General features: G+C 46.9%; 1 protein-coding gene across 6 annotated transcripts in view; it reads left to right on the plus strand.

The window, feature by feature from the left end:
- The window catches only part of mapk10 (mitogen-activated protein kinase 10), a 46,586-nt gene continuing 29,313 nt past the window's right edge, over positions 1-17,273 (plus strand). For 2 of the 6 annotated variants that reach the window (XM_028971130.1, XM_028971131.1), the window contains exons 1-2: positions 2-263; positions 14,762-14,833. In XM_028971130.1, coding sequence (XP_028826963.1) covers positions 261-263; positions 14,762-14,833 — 75 coding nt within the window. In that variant the 5' untranslated portion in view covers positions 2-260. Of the gene's footprint in view, positions 264-14,761; positions 14,860-17,273 lie in introns of all 6 variants that reach the window. The other 4 variants (XM_028971132.1, XM_028971126.1, XM_028971127.1 and 1 more) reach the window with 4 other exon arrangements.

Here is a 17,273-nt window from a genome sequence, read left to right on the forward strand (position 1 = left end):
CGTCACAGGTGCTCCTCTCGGTTGCCACGGCAACCCGTTCCCCGAGCCCCCTTCCTCCCTCTCCTCCTCCGCTCGGCTCCACAATGGTACAGCCAGCATCTTGCAGCACAATGGTCGCAAGACGGTGAGCGGGGAGTGATTCAGCATCGCGTCCGGGCTCTCATCCCCCCCTCCCGCCTCCTTTATTTTAAACCAGCGGCCCGTCGGGATGTTTTGAACAGGACCGTCACCGGACTGGGAGAGTGGTCAGCCGGCGCGGAATGGTAGGTCGGTGGGTGCCGTTGATGCGGGAACCTGCTTGAAGGGTGGGGTGATGCATATCGATCGCCGCGAAGGTTAATGAAGTCGACTCCTCCGGCGAGCGGTGCGACATTCGTTCGCCCGACGGGTGACGGCCGTGGCTGCCAGCGACGTCGAAATGCATTTATATACAAATTCCGAACACACCGTTCGGTAGAAGGTTAGGGCGCGCTGGCCGCTTTTTATCCGCCTCGTCGGCGGGGCCGGCCTGCGAGCCATCACTAATCACGGCAACCTTTTGTCGCATCCTCATACGATCGAATTCACCAGCGTCGGACGGCCGGAGCCTGTGCGGTTTCTCCCTTCCCTTTTTCAATACGTCGCAAGGTGCAGCGCTGCCTCCTCCTGCATTTATTCATGACGGCGCTGCGGTGCACATGGACGTTGCATCCTTCCTCCGGCCGAGCAAAGGGACAAACGCGCCGTATTTATTTGCACATCGCACTAGTCCTGAAATGAAATTCAATCTCCCGATTAATCGGATCCACGGACAGACGTCACCGCAGTTTGCATCATTCCGGTCTCTCCTATAGAGGCAATTATTCCGCCGCATGCGGCTCTGAACCCCCGCGTCGGCCTTCTGCTGACGAGCCCCGGGAATAGCGGCGAGTTTCATCGGTGCGGGGGCTCTTACGTGGGCTCACGAACAGCAAACCACTCGGAACGCAGCTCAGGTCAGCCTTCCACAAGTCAGCCCCAGATTTCACACAAAACGCCGCAATGCCGACCCGTGTGGCGTTCTATGTGACATTATTTATCTAGCACTACACTGCGGGGTGTATAGTTCTTTTTTCACCGTCCTGTGCTTGGACCGTGGACCAAGTAGTTAACCTTTACCTGGGGCTCTGACGTTGGGTCAGGGTTAGTCTCAGTGTTTTCCACTGAAAATAAAGAAGCTATTTATTGATTTTCCAATGGCCCGGCACGGAATCGCGTGGTTTTATGTCAGCCGCGTTAATAGTGGACCCGCACAGTCTTCTCCTCACCGGGCACATGATGTCCTCCAACAGGGGATGGGGAGCCAATACCTGGAGCTCCGGTGCTTCACACTTCTACTAATATGCATGGTGGTTCTCCGAAGAAAACGAACATACGAGGTGCTGACAAGTCAAAAATAATGTTGCCTTCTCCTCCGCCAAAATTGTGCATCTACCTCCACGCAGCGGGTCCGCCAACGTTAGTCTAGCCCCCTCTCCGAGTGCTCGTGGACGTTTGACGTACCGCAGAGTTATAGGCTTGATTAAATTGAGGCTGTTGAAATGAGTTATTGATTGATCAGTTGACATGCTTTCAAATAAAAGTGGTGACCCGCCACGGTGGGCGTGGTTCGACCGCGCACCGCTGACGTTCCGGTTCCCCCGCTTCTCCCAGGCGACAGAAGGTGTTTTTCACGAGCGGTGGCCTGTCACGCCGGAACCATGAGTCTCGTGCGATTACAGTGACATTAACCGGCCGGCGGGAACCCCTGCCGCTTCCAATATGTTTTTTCGGCGGTCAGTTTATGCTCTTACCTTTGAAAGCCACCAAAAAGTTCAAATTCCCCCCACGACAGACACACTTGCACCAGTTACCATGTTCAGTTAGCATGGTTCAACCAAAGGTGCTTTTAAGGTTATGTTTAAGGCAAATGAAACGCTCGTTTTTATGGCAAAGCTGTTTGGCCTCCAGAAGCCGGTGGTGCCACAGGCAGTGAAATGTGATGGCGGGGTGGCAGGGTGGCAGCATGTCTCTTTAAAAAGGCAGGATGCCGCACGTGACATATTCAATATGTCGTGTATATATATATATATATATATATATATAGTAAAATAACGTATATATATAATTTTTAGGGTGTATGGGGCTTATAGCACCGTTCCTCTATTTGTCATGCGCGATGTTCCAGTTGTGTTGCTGCGGTGCACAAAACCAATCTACACGAAGTGCCACATGCCCTCCTCTCGGCTAACAAGGCGTGTAGATCACGCCCGTACCCCGAAGCCGAGACAGCGGCGTTTTTTGACGGAGACGCGCTGTCAAACTGTCATGCTTGGAAGGTGAAATATTTTCCAAAAAAAAAAAAAAGCAAGGGATCCATGCATATGCATATTCCTGTCGGAGAGCTGTCAGATTGTTGCTTAGACACGGCGGCGTGCGTAAATATGAGATGTTTGGCGCGAAGGTGGCGTGGCCTCCAACCATGAGGATTTGAATATAGACCAGGAAAGTGGACGTCCTTTTTTTTCCCCCCTGTGCTGTGGGATGTCTGGACCCCTGCTTGATGGGTGTCTAGACCTCTCCATGATGCTGTGATGACTCTGGGGGCTACGCCCTCATTACCAGGGAATAATTGTGCATCCAGGGAGGCGGCAAACGTGGCGCCGCCGTCCAGATATGGCCGCTTCTGTTGTTCAATCGTCCCCGCTGCTTGGGGCCTTTGTTAATTTTCTCAGCATTACCCTTCTCTGTCACTTCAGATGGAGGTGGTGCGAGACAAGACATCTCTGTCCAGTAGTTTCCATTAACTTGCTTAATGGCTTGACATTTTAGCAAAAAAAAAAAAAAACATTTGTGAGGACTAGGGCGGAATTTGTCCATCGGTGAACAGTCCCCACATTCCTGCGTCGCCGCAGTGATTGAGAGGCGCCACTCGAGAGACAATTTATTGGGGTTGTGTAAAAAGGAAAGGAACTAATAAGGAAGGAAATAAGTGCGGTGGCTTAAAAACACCGTCTCAGTGAATAGCGAAAAACTTATTTCGTACTGTTTTAAATGCGCAACGTATTGCTGTGCTGTGCATCATTAAAAATGGATGAACTTTTTTTTTTTTTTTTTTTGCTATGCTTAAGGTTGGACAACTGACCAGCTAATAATGGACACAATGCTGCCGCCGGCGATGGGGAGTATTTATGGGTATGGGGAGGGACATGATAAGCTGAGCAACCAGGCCGTCCATTGTTTTCTATGGCTTGTGTTCCGCACGGCGCAACGTGGTTATGATGACGTGCAATGATGACGGAGGAGATGTCACGCGAAGGACCTCTGACTCTGACCTCTGCCCACGCTCTGCCCATTCGGCTGCATTCGCCATTCGCTCGGCCCCCGTTCTCCCCGCCGCGCCGTCGCTGCTGCCGCCTCTCTTCTGCCTGCATCCCCAACGTCCCAGGGGGTCACCAACCCTCCCGTGTCTCCCTCACTGACTGTCTCCAGCCAACCCAGCATGTCTGCGCATGTGTCTTCTGCAAAACCATGTGATTTCGGTCCGATTTCGATATATTGATCAGCCCTACAAAGCATCACGTCATTATAAAAATGAATATAGGTTGAAAAGCCCTCGCTGGGTGTTACATAAAGAGATTAGAAGTGTGTCTCTTTATCTGTTCTTCCAAAATCTGTAGTCATTTAGTTAAGATTGTCGCTACTTCTCTTATACGTACTAAAGTGACGCCTCAGTTCGAGCTTGCTTGGTGTGGCCTTGGGAGATGGAATTAGTTGGAATTTAGATTCAGTATCGAACCCATGCACTAACATCGACAACTGAGTCCCCATAGCCAGCCATGTTCACGGGCTTTTGTTCTTGCAGACTCAGCAGGAATGTTTTTGGCCGCTCAGTCTCGTACAAATGACAGAAGGCAGGGAGAGGCGGGGCCCGTGGCTGACCAAGATTCCCGTTCGTAGTCTTTGATGAGGCGACCAATCCTACGCACATAAGCGCTTTTATAACAGGCAGAACTGAAGCCGCGTGGGATTCAGCCCTTAGACACGATTATGACAACGACTGTTCCCTCCTCTCTTGTGTAACGCTATCATTTCAATATTAATAATTTACGAATTTTAAAGTCACTTCTGTTTTGAAATAGAGCGACTTAATTGTGTCACATGGCGCTAATGAGGGCTGGTAATGTCTAGCAGTGGCACTGAAGGAAATAATACGATCGGAAAAGAGAGACGCTAGAACACTTATTTTAATAGATATTTGTTTAAAATTTAAAAAAGATATCAATCACGAATAATTTACATGATAAGATATGTAGACATTTTCAGTTAAACAAATCAGCCAATAAATAGAATAATATAAAAGAACATGGGGTGAATATCCTGCAGTTTAAAAATGATTAATTCTGATGATCTGTCCAGCAGGATTTTTTTTATCTAAATTTTGTCTGGCCGCACTCTTATTTCAATAAGTCTTCATTATACAAAATGATTCATTCCCTTCTCTTCTCTTCGCTGATCACTCAGTCCTTCAACTGCAGCTCTACATGAAATATTTGGTTATGAATGAGTTCAAGTCTACCTTGTCATCAAGGCCTTGTCCACGGGCTGAAGCTAAAACCTCCTCCCGCAGCCGAACCTCCCAACCCCTAACAGATGGGCGCTGCACTCAGACCCCCAACAAACCGAGCCTGGCCTCAGTCAGCACTGACAAAGGAAGGGGCGGGGGTGGGGGAAGATGAAAGAGGGATGGATGGAGGGAGAGACGGAGGAATCATGAGCCGAATGGGGATTCGCCTCCGGTGCGAGGTGGGATAAACGCGAGAAAGCAGCGAGAAACCGGGTTGGAGGTCACATAGATCGTCGGGAATCTGTGCACATGCGTCCTTGTGCATGGCGTGCTCACCGGCAGAACACACCCATCGGTAGGCATACTGTTGATGTGAAGTAAATAAGCTGGTCAAATGGACGGTCCATTTAAAATAGCTCATGCCTCCGTGGGGAGTACTGAGCGGAGCCAAGGCAGGCTTTTTCCTCTCCGAGTGAAAAGAACGAAGGGGAAGGAGAGAGAGCGAGGGAGAGAGGAAGATGGAGAAGGCGGGGGCATGGATGGGGCTGCTGCTATGCAGGGTAGAGGAGAGTGTGTCGGTTGGAGCATAAGCAGGGTGTAGATGCGCTGAAGGGTTGCATGAAAATATATGAAATTGAATGCTCCTTTAATGAAATCATGATGCACAGCATTTTATGAAATAAAAAATGGCCAAACACACTATTATGGACTTTTCATGGGGTGGACACGCCTCAAAATGTCTAGACCAGGCAAATTACAATAGTTTTAGATGATTGGCAATTACCGTTAATTTTTCAAATGCAATATTTTGTTAAATAATGACACGTCATATGCAAATAAATTATAGGATATTGGATTGCGAAACGGTTCTATATCATATCGTATGCTTGGAGTAGTTTGCTGCATTTTGTTTCACACTGGTTTCTGGTGAATATTTTATTTTATTTAAAATTTGGCTCCTGAAATGTCTACATTAGTGCATGGGTGTATTAGTGATGTTAGTGATGAAAATCTGAAAGGTTCTTCCTTGGATCGTCCTGCTTCTGTCCACTGAGGAGCAGTGGTGGCCTAGCTGTTAAGGAAGTGGCCCCGTAATCAGAAGGTTGCTGGTCCGAATCCTGAATCGTCGAGGTGCCACTGAGTCCCCACACTGCTCCCCGGGCGCCTGTCATGGCTGCCCACTGCTCACCAAGGGCGATGGTTAAATGCAGAGGACACATTTCGTTGTGTCACCGTGTGCTGTGCTGTGTCACGTAACAGTTAATTACTTTCACTGACTACAGATACCGTTAAATTGCCTCTGTGGATTAGACTTATTTTTCCAGCAGAGCCCACAGATGCTTAGTCAGTCTGAGATCAGTTGAATTTATCTTGCATGTAATAATCATAATTATAGGAATTAAATTATTATATAAAGAAACAATAGGGCACTAAAGCAAACACTGAGCAACTACAGATAGTAAAAACAGCATAATCTGTGGTATTAGCCTAGTGAGTAACACACTCGCCTATAAACCAGAAGGTAACAAAGTGTCCCTGAGCAAGACCCTGAGTGTCCCCAGGGGGGGAATGTCCCTGTAACTACTGATTTTACGTCGCTCTGGATAAGGGCGTCTGATAAAAGCCATAAATGTAAACGTTTTCTCTCCTTAAAATTCCTTAAATCTGTTCTTTTTGTAAAACAAACAGACATTCCCATAAGGACTTGGCTATTGATTTGCATCCCTTGGCCGTCTGTCCGGAGTGAATTAAGCAAAGTCCTGTTTTTTTCTTGCTGCTGCGTTCCACAACATTCTGTTCCATTTCTTCCCGTGTTTACCGCAAACACTCAGACCTGCTCAGAATCACAACGACCCCGGCAGCCTGCAAGGCCCGGTTGATCAGCAGAATCGGCGTGCGTGCGTGTGTGTCTGAGAGAGAGCGAGTGAACGGTCTATGCAGGTCTATGTGTGCACGCTTTGCAGGTTTCCTCTGGGAGATTAATGAGCTCATCCATTACGAACACCGCTAATTCAGTAACATTAAATGATCCTTTGTCTTAATATAACCAACATAATGTTGGTTTGCTATTCTGTTTGCATTTCTATCCACATTTACATTTACATTTACAGCATTTATCAGACGCCCTTATCCAGAGCGACTTACAATCAGTAGTTACAGGGACAGTCTCCCTGGAGCAACTTAGGGTTAAGTGTCTTGCTCAGGGACACAATGGTAGTAAGTGGGATTCGAACCCGGGTCTTCTGGTTCATAGGCGAGTGTGTAACCCACTAGGCTACTACCACCCACCGGCATTGCATTTGAATAAATTTTTTTATTTATAGTCTAGTGAACTTGTTAGTGTTATCTATCCATCTCTCTTTCTGTCTGTCTCTTTCTGTCTATTTTTTTCCCCATTGGACGTGCTGAGTGCTGGGAATAAACAAAACCCAGAAGCCAGCAGCATCTTACCCATCTGAATATTTGAAAAACTGTGCACCCCAAGTGCTTCTCAGATAGTTATTGCATAGTTCGTTTCATTTTGTTAGATTTCAATGCAGTAATCTGGTGACATTAGACTGGGTTTTTAGAGATGAAAAGGGCTGCAGGCTTCAGATTAATAATGAAACCCCCTCGTAATTCTGCATTAATCCTGCTCTCTCCCCGGGATTCCCTGGGGATTATATTCATGAGGATTTCTCAGCACACCGCATACCATGAGGTGTTGTGTAGTAGCAATTTTGTTATTGGCTAAGGTGGTAAATGAAATACTTTAATAAATTAGTCTCTAATATATTGTGCATTTTATCCTGCAAGCTCTCTCGGTGCATCGGGTGTGTTGTACAACACATTCTATTGACTGGTGATGCCAGCCTTCATGGCAAGCGATGGTTACTGGTCATATTTATTGTGTCTCTGCAGCAGCTGTGAGGAGAGCACAAAGCACAAAAAGACCATAGAACAGTTTAGAGTGTAGTTTCCTCAGTTTTATTCCCGGTATCTTTTCGGGGATTGTAAAATGTGCAATGTACTGATAAAAATTCCATACAGAAAAGGATGTTTTGGGTCCTAGATCCTTATTGTATCATAGTAAATGATATAATAAGTATGAGAGCTATAGTATAGATCTCACTCTATGTTTGTTCATTCTTTTTTTTTTTTTTGCCTTTAGCCATGGAATCCAAATCACTGTGTCTCTATGGTCTTTGCATTCAGTTCATGCTCTGTATTCTCAGTTTATATGTAAAATAAAGATTCACTCTGGCCTGCTGCATTCTAAGTGCTGCCTCCGCGTGTTAGCCAAGTCACTTCAAGCGACTAAGCGGATCCTGAGAGGATGTTGCGTAACTCAACGCATGCGCCCTCTCACTCCACAATTAGTGAACGTGTCCTCCATGAATGTCTTATGAGCTTCTCTAGTGTTCGATTGGCTTCTTGGGCCCTTCTTGGGCTCTGCACTTATAAAGAATTTCTTACCTCTGTCCCCTATTTTGGCTTCTGAAATTAGAAGAGAGACCTGCTTCAACAGAAACACTTTCTCCACCGTGTTGGTACATGGGATGGGCACCATACTACCATACCATGGTTTTCTGGTACCAGCCGAAATATTTAATGCCTCTACTGTTTTCAGGTTTTCATAATGAAACACAACTTTGATCGGATTCGTCCGCTTCATAACTGAAACATGCTAAGATGCGCAAGACTTTTATTAACACTGTTTCTCCGCAAGACGTTCATTTCCAACAGAGAAGTTTCACTTCAAACTGTTTAAAAGTAGAAAACAGTTCAAGCAAGTGAAAATAATAACTACATGTTTTTGGCCTGGCGACATTATAATGTCATTTCCAACAGACCCTGTACACTGGCAGAAAAATGAAAAATGCCACGGTGGAAACAAAGATCAGTGCCACGGGGCAGACAGCAAATTTTAATAGAAAACAAGGTTTCCTTCCACATTGTTTTGGTGCATATGCTCCCATTGAGAAGAAAACCAGCCTGTTTTACAGAAAACCCTTTTACGCCCAATCTTAACTCTAAAAGCTTTGTTCAGTCACTACTTGGTTGTTATAGATATATATATAACTGTCAACTGATGTTCAGCCAGCTCTAATCTCTAGCCATGTAATGCATTTGTCACTGATTGTAATTACAACCTTCGAACATGAGTGCTAATGATTGGGTTTCTTGAGAAATAAAATTCATTTGTTATGTTTGGGTGGTCCGAAACGCAAGAAGCTACAATCAGCTGAAAAAAAAAAGTCTTGGGAAAGGTAACATTTCAGCGAGACGGCGATCCCGAGCGCAAGGTTAAAGCAACAGTGGAAACAGTGGGCCTAGAACCAAAACAATGAATGTCCTACGGTGGCTCAGTGAGATCTTAGTTTCATCCAGCAAACCTGAAGCCATAAAGAAAGGACCCAGGTGGTTTGAAACAGAGCGACACATGGCGCTTGGCCTGGCCCATCGCCACGTGACTCGGCTCGATCTTGGTCTTTGCAATGGTCAATTATGTCCAAATCTGAGACCGAATTTTGCTAAGACAGTCTACGTTTTGGGAGGCGGTATATGCATTTAAAAAAAAAAAAAAACACGGATCTGCTCCTTTTGTTCCCCGGCAACATCCCTCCCCCTCTACACCCACCTCCTACACAGCCTTTTTAATGAGGAGGGACCCATCAGCTCCTTCGGGAGATCGCACATTGGCACATCCCGTGTGTTTTATGGCCGCGGGCTGGTCCTTGGCAGTAACTCAGCCACACCCTTGCGCTGACATGTCCTAAACGATGAGCTGCCGGTGTGGACAGATGAGAGCGCACAAGCCCCGGTGGCATCTTTATTAGAGTTTCATTTGTTAAAATGACACGGGAGGACGGCCCTTCCACTGCGGCTGGGTTATTGCTGCTCAGCTGTGACCCTGTGCAAGTGCATGATGGGTACTGTTGGGTCAAACTGCCCGTCCAGTTTTTCCATTAGCTGACAGAGCATAATGATTTTTGGGGGGATGTTTTATCAGATGGTTTTTCAGTGCCAATGGCTTCCTTCGATCATCATTACATGACAGGACCGGCAAGGCCATTTTTTTTCTGAGTCACATCATTTCTCACATTTCTTTTTCTTTTTTTGCATCGTTCTCTGACATTTACACATCTGGCAAATGTGTATAAAATGAAGGCTGAACTGAATTCTGAATAACAGAAATGAATCATGAATCATTGTGCTGTTCTCTGTCCTTTTTAAAGCCAGGTTTGGTCTAAAATGCTTAAATGGTTTTCAGTTCAAAAGAAAAACCAGACAAATGAGCCAAATGAGGCGACTCAGACTTGATAAGGTGATTTGCATGTCACCACCACATTTTGCCTTCTTTATTCAGCCACCTCTTTAGCATATTCATGAGAGTCATGTTGTGCACATGGGACCCCGGTGGAGGGGATGTGACACTAAGTGTGCGTGGTGGTAATTAACCGAGTGGAAAATGGACAGTCCTTGGACCCGGCATTGTCCACAGCATGTGCACTGAGCAGATGCTTTTCATGGAATGACAAACACAAAAGGCGGCGGTTTTAATCTCCTTAAGTGCTACAGAGTCCACGCAAGCTTCTAAAGTTTCACTGCAGGCTCTAGGTGGGCGTGAAAAGAATGGATGTCCTGTTGAAGTGAAGAACGAGTGAAGGATACGCTGTTAAGGACCTGACACCATGCACAGGCCAAACTGTGAGGCTGAGAGGGTGAGCAAGGTAGGATGGGTCCTTCCAATGCAATGGTTATGCCAGATTCCTTCCTAGCATTCGGAGAAATGATAACGGGGAACTGGATACTCGTTTGGCAATTTTGACGTAGTGGAGAGAGACTTGGGATAAGGTCCTTGTTACAGAAAACCAAATCGCCTGGAATGTACGTTGACCTTGCGGAGAAAAGCCGGGGCTTTTGGATTCCAGGGATCCTTGTCCTTCCTCTGCCTTGCAGTTTCCCTGACAGCTTCACCAGTGTTGTTGTGTGGAGAGGACTTCTGTATCTAGTCATTGCTTATCCACCATCATCTAGACGCCGGCAAGGTTTGTGTGTGTATCCGGCTGTGATGATTTGGCTTTGCGTTCACATTTGTGTTCATGGTATAATTTCTCTTCCGTTTATCATTGCACACCTTTCTGCTGCTGCCCTCTTAGCCACAAAGATGTCTTCTTCTCTGTTGGTTTGGGGAGTCAGTAATTTGCTTAGATGGTTCATGGTTGGGTTCAATTTTCATTTATTTCCTGATTTTGATTGACAATATCAGTTTTTTCATCACAATATAATTGACAAAACCTTTTTGTTGCTAAGTCATTTTGTGTAATCATCTTTCTTCGGCTACTCCTCTTAGGGGTCGCCACGGCCCTGTCAGTTTCTCACCAAGAAATACACAGTCACATACATCCCAAGTCAAGTCATTTTGTGTAATTGTATGCTCAGAAAAAATCTTGTTCAGATACCACTGAATGAGAACAGCAAGTTTGTCCGTTTTTGTTTCTTACATAGTAATGTGTGTGGAGAGAACGCCGAATAATGAATGGACTTGGGTATTTTTAGGATGGTTTTCAGTGTGAACATCCTGTATGTCTTGAAGTGCCTTGACAGGCTCCGCACATGGTTCATTATATTGCCATCCAACCACCAGAAGACAATGGCCTCCTGCATCCACCCCGTATGAGCCTCGTGCGACGACAAGGACGTGAGATCCCCTGATTAGGGATGATTCTGGGCTCTACTGGTGTATCGACAGGCCTGTCAATATGGAGCCCAAGGTCTTATCTGAAGCTGAAGAACACTTCACTCCCACTCGCGTCATGGGCACATTCATCCTGCGCCTTGTTCAGCAGCGGCTGTGTCCCTGTGACAGCCATTCGCCATTTCTCTTGCCATCCGCCCTGCCCGCACACTCTCTTTCCATAACAAGGAATTCTGCTCTTTCGCGTTGTCTTGCTTGTGACAGCCATGTTCTCTTGGTAATGCATCACTGGGCCTATCAGCATCCTCCATCGCTGGGTGGATGGTTATTAATGTTTTACCGTGACCCTGCGGGGCGCTCCTCCATAAATCATTATTGCCGGAGAACTGGAGTTAGCAGTGTTGGCTGATCCACGGTCCGTGATACAGATGAATAACAAGATGTTTGTCGTTTTTCTTTGTCTGAGCTAGCCATTACATTCCTTGCCTTGTGATTGGTTGTACTTTGCCATGTATGATAGGAGCAGAGGTGAACTCTCTCTAATGAATAATACACCATGAATTAACGGTGTAATAGTTATCATACAGTTGGCTGTGAGCAGTAGGAGCAGAAAATAGGTGTAGGAGTAGAAAATGCAGAAATAAAATGATATTGCTCTTTCTTGTCTCTAGTGTTCTTGCCCCATTGATATGTGTAAGTGTCAAGCATGTGGCATAGGAGAAGGGATGTCATAAAGTAATATAATATATCAGCAATGTAATATTTTAATATCTTTTGAACTCTGTATGAAAATTAATAAGATAATAAATTAAAAAGATATTTAAATTAGATGTGCAATGTTTCACTTTCCAATTGATTCAGTTAGCCTTCAATGTAATGTAGTAGTTTTGCATAATAGCTTTTTAAGTTGCATAGATGACAACATGTTAGTAATCCTTATGTGACAAATCAGGGCCATTTTTTTTATTGAAAAAGGTAGATTCATATATCTGCAATTATATGAACGACTATTAGTAAACTTTTGCTCATTTAATGAAGAAAGAAAGAATAGTGAAAACATTTACTTTTTGATATAAATTACATGTGGAATATGATCGAATTTGGCTTTTTTTCTGAAGTTGCTTTGCTCAGGACACATGGAAAGTTTTTTTTTTCTGTGTGACGTTCAGGTGCACCTATCACCTAACAGGTTCCAGTTATCGCTGTCTTTTTTACCCTGATTACCCTCACTTGTTTCCCATGTCACAGGTAATCAGTGTTCCCTATATACAGTACACGCCTCTCCTTCCCTCATTCCTTTGTCTCTTGTCTGCTTTGACTCAGCCTGTTTTTGGACAGTTTAGACCACGTCTTGAGTTCTGATTCTGTTTAAGATCATCTGTTTTTGTTTATAATTATTATTAAACTTCACAATGTTGTGCAACTCATGCGTTATTCTCAACGTCGTGACAGGCTGTAATGAGAAAGTCGATGGATTTTGTGACTGAAACCCATGGGCACCGACTGTAGACTTCTCTCTATTAGAGGTTGTGACTCTTATTACAGGCCTGGATGCTGTGGTGGGTTTTAATAAGTTTGCTCAATGTTTAGTTTGCACAAGTGTTTAGTTTGCCGCTGATGTGAGTCTTGTTTCAACGAATGTCTTCCAGACCCCTCAGGCTTGAGTCACTTCAGCTAATAACCTCCCAAGACAAGAATTTCAATGTCCAGTAAAATCTTCCTAACAGTCAGCTGTCCGGATCCAAAAATGTTTTCCTTTGTAACACAATGCTGTGGTAAGTGAGCAGAATTTTTCAGGAGTTTATTTTGTAACTCACCTTTTCAATAAAAAAAAATGCACAGAAAGAAATCAAAATGTTTTGTATTTTAGGCTCTGAACTAAGCAAAGAACTCGTGCTGTGATTTCACACCCTTGGCTTCTCTCAGCCACCTTAAAGTGGCTCAGAATGTGGCGGCAGTCCTGAAAGAATTCCCATGTTAAGATCTTGTTGCCGATGGGGCAGTATAATCAGAAGGTTGCCGGTTAGAATCCTGAGCCGCCAAGGTGCCACTGAGCAAAGCACCATCCCCACACACTGCTGGCAAATGGAGTGGACAGAGAATTTGTTCAGCAGAATTTAGAAGGCTCACAGTCACCATAAATACGATTTTTTTTTACTTAATTTAAAGCTGTCTTTAGTCCTTATGTTTAAAACATGGCTTTGTCTCTTTGGCCACCTATGAATTCATAAAATTCCTCAACAGTACAAACCTCCTTGTCTCACAGGCTTCCTCTTGTCAGTAATTTGACAGCTGTATTGTCTTTATCCTGGGGGATGTGTGTCGAAAATCTGCCACGTCATTCGCCGGGCTTTTTATCATGGAACAATCAGCCTGACGTGACTGCATACAGTCTTCTTATTATGTGATCACCATAACCAGTCACAGAGTTTCAGGCATTTTATCAGGCATGTTGTCCTGCATTTTACAAAATCAGGCTGTGCGTACAGGTCTTTCGTTTATTGCCTGACCGGGAGCATCCAGAAGTATGATGAATTCCCTGCCAATCTTCATCTGACAGAAGAATTTTGTGATTGGTAGATACACTTTTAAGACACTGTGTGTGTTTTTTTTTTTTTTTTTACCTTCACAGCCACATGGCTAAGATTTATATTTAAAATGCTGTCTTCATATCCTTTAGAATGCTAAACAAGTTCCTATATTTGAAGATTGCTTGTCCTAGTTTCTCCGGTGAGGAGCAGGGAGCTGTGAGGAGGAAGAAATTCGTCAACTGAAATAGTTACTTATTTTTCATACTTGATAGGTGAAATAAATTCTGAATAATAGAGCAAAAAAAAAGGCAAATAACCTCAATTAAATGGTTTAATGCTAACTATATTATGTTTTTGAGGGTTTGAGGCCTTTTTGTGCTCTTGTTCAATTGATTTCTGGTGTTCTGTATGGAGACATGGAAAAAATCATTAACCGCTGATTATGTCCAGACCTCGTGAAATTCATGCTTTTGTACTGTATATACTGCCTCAATAAAATGAAGTTATTAAATTATGAATATGAGCTGTCTCTGCTACTGAAAACACTAGTAAGCTGATTAAAATATGGCATAATTTACATTCTGTTGTCTGCATTGGTTAAATTGACTTTTTATTTGCTCAGCATCTTGATGTAGTTTTGTATCTTGTTACAATATTTGGAGTATCTCATGCACTGACCTGTATTCCATTGCAATTGTGACACAAGGATGGCAAAATATATGCAACGGTGACTGGGTTATAATTCACTGTTTCACAGGTTAAAATATTTTAAAGCACTTCTTCCATATATAGCTTTGTATGAGACATAAAATGAGTTGAAAGCTGATATTGGAATTTGAAAGTCAACATCCCCCCAAATTCCCTTTTCTGATTTTTTTCTGAAACAACAGTGACAACAGCCTGTATTTGTGTTTATATAGATAAGCAAATTGCACATGTTTGATGAATAACATGTCTCTCTCTTTTTTTTTTTTTGTCTTTCAGGTATTTATGAATAGACATTTTTTATATTACTGCAGTGAACCGATCCTGGATGTGAAGATTGCCTTTTGTCAGGTGTGTGTTCCATACAGGTAAAAAAGGTACAGTATTCATTCATTTCCATTCTGCCCTTCATTGTTGTTGATATGCTGGTGTCACAAATGGCTCCACTAGTGCTGACATTCAAAAGAAATAGACCAACCAACTATTTGTAGACCACTACAACACTTCACTTTTAACCCCACACAAATTGTGGAACTGGCATTTCAGGATGCTGTCAAATTAAACATATAGTTATATGTGAAAAAAAAAACAGAATGCCAATTGCTGTGTTTGTGCAATCCTCACATAGAAATGTATTATTGGAGTCATGTCAGAAATAGCATTGTACAATAATTGTGGCCCATCTAGACATTTTTAGATCCTGGACCCTGTATTTATGTTGTTTAGTTTGTTTATGAAAGTCTGAAACCTTCCCTGTCTGTCCTGCACGTGCAATGACACTTCTGTTGCAAAGACATTTTATGTTTGTATTCTTGTATAATTGATTCCTCTTAGAAATACAATTAAAACCAATTAAACTATGTGTTCTTAAGTAATAACTAATTCAAAATGCAATTCAAAAATAGCAAATAACTGTTATAAATAATAATACCTTCTGACATACATATACATTGTCACGTCTACGGACTTACGGGGGAAGGAAGCGCAGAGGTCTGACATGTTGGGAAGGGGTTTTTATTAACAAATAAACAATAAAGAAACACAAATAAAGACTGGCGCGGTGGCCGAAAACGATTTAACTTAAATAAGGAACTGAAACTAACCCGTAGGCGTGTGGCGATTGCCAGAACTCAAATTACGAACAGTGTTACCAACTAAAGTTCACGAAAATGCCAGCGACCCCGAACGGGCGGAAACTTCCGGCATTTATGGGGCGTCAGGATTGCATTCCGGTGTGGAGCCCAGCTGCAGGCAATCCTGACAGAGCCCCCCCTCCAAGGGCTACGTCCTCGGAGCCCCAACAGTACCATCAGTGGAGGCGGCGGGGCGGACGGCGGCAACCACAGGGCTCCTGCCCTGCTGTATCCTCCCCTTGGAGGACCCGGTCCCTCGGGCTGGCTCCCCGGCGTGGTCAGGCGTGGCGGCCCCGGTGCCTCGGGCTGGCTCCCCGGCGTGGTCAGGCGTGGCGGCCCCGGTGCCTCGGGCTGGCTCCCCGGCGTGGTCAGGCGTGGCGGCCCCGGACCCTCGGCCTGGCTCCCCGGCGTGGTCCCGCTTGGCGGCCCCGGACCCTCGGCCTGGCTCCCCGGCGTGGTCCCGCTTGGCGGCCCCGGACCCTCGGCCTGGCTCCCCGGCGTGATCCCGCTTGGCGGCCCCGGACCCTCGGCCTGGCTCCCCGGCGTGGTCCGCTGCGGCCCGGACCCTCGGCCTGGCTCCTCCCGGCGGCCCCGGACCCTCGGCCTGGCTCCCCGGCGTGATCCCGCTTGGCGGCCCCGGACCCTCGGCCTGGCTCCCCGGCGTGGTCCCGCTTGGCGGCCCCGGTCCCTCGGGCTGGCTCCCCGGCGTGGTCAGGCGTGGCGGCCCCGGTCCCTCGGGCTGGCTCCCCGGCGTGGTCAGGCGTGGCGGCCCCGGTGCCTCGGGCTGGCTCCCCGGCGTGGTCAGGCGTGGCGGCCCCGGTGCCTCGGGCTGGCTCCCCGGCGTGGTCAGGCGTGGCGGCCCCGGTGCCTCGGGCTGGCTCCCCGGCGTGGTCAGGCGTGGCGGCCCCGGTGCCTCGGCTGGCTCCCCGGCGTGGTCAGGCGTGGCGGCCCCGGTGCCTCGGGCTGGCTCCCCGGCGTGGTCAGGCGTGGCGGCCCCGGACCCTCGGCCTGGCTCCCCGGCGTGGTCCCGCTTGGCGGCCCCGGACCCTCGGCCTGGCTCCCCGGCGTGGTCCCGCTTGGCGGCCCCGGACCCTCGGCCTGGCTCCCCGGCGTGATCCCGCTTGGCGGCCCCGGACCCTCGGCCTGGCTCCCCGGCGTGGTCCCGCTTGGCGGCCCCGGACCCTCGGCCTGGCTCCCCGGCGTGGTCCCGCATGGCGGCCCCGGACCCTCGGCCTGGCTCCCCGGCGTGGTCCCGCATGACGGCCCCGGACCCTCGGCCTGGCTCCCCGGCGTGGTCCCGCATGGCGGCCCCGGACCCTCGGCCTGGCTCCCGGCGTGGTCCCGCATGGCGGCCCCGGACTCCCGTACCTGCACACAATAATCAGGGCCGATCCATCTGGGTACGTGTGGGCCCTGTCTCCACATGTCCCCTCTGACACGTCTTGTGTCACCCCCTGCACCGCGCAGGGAGATTGTCCCAGAGCCTCCGGCGACTGTTCCAGGCACCCCAGGCTGGTGCCTTCTGGGACTATGCAGCCCCTCTCGCTGCACGGCCCTGGTGCCAAGGGGGGGGCATTGCCAGACCATCCGGCTAGCCCCTTCTGCGTCCGTTGGGACAAGCAGGCCCTCTTCCTGCCTGTCCCAGCTGGGTCCTCATG

This window comes from Denticeps clupeoides, chromosome 3 (genome assembly GCF_900700375.1).
Source record: "Denticeps clupeoides chromosome 3, fDenClu1.1, whole genome shotgun sequence".
Lineage (NCBI taxonomy): Eukaryota > Metazoa > Chordata > Actinopteri > Clupeiformes > Denticipitidae > Denticeps > Denticeps clupeoides.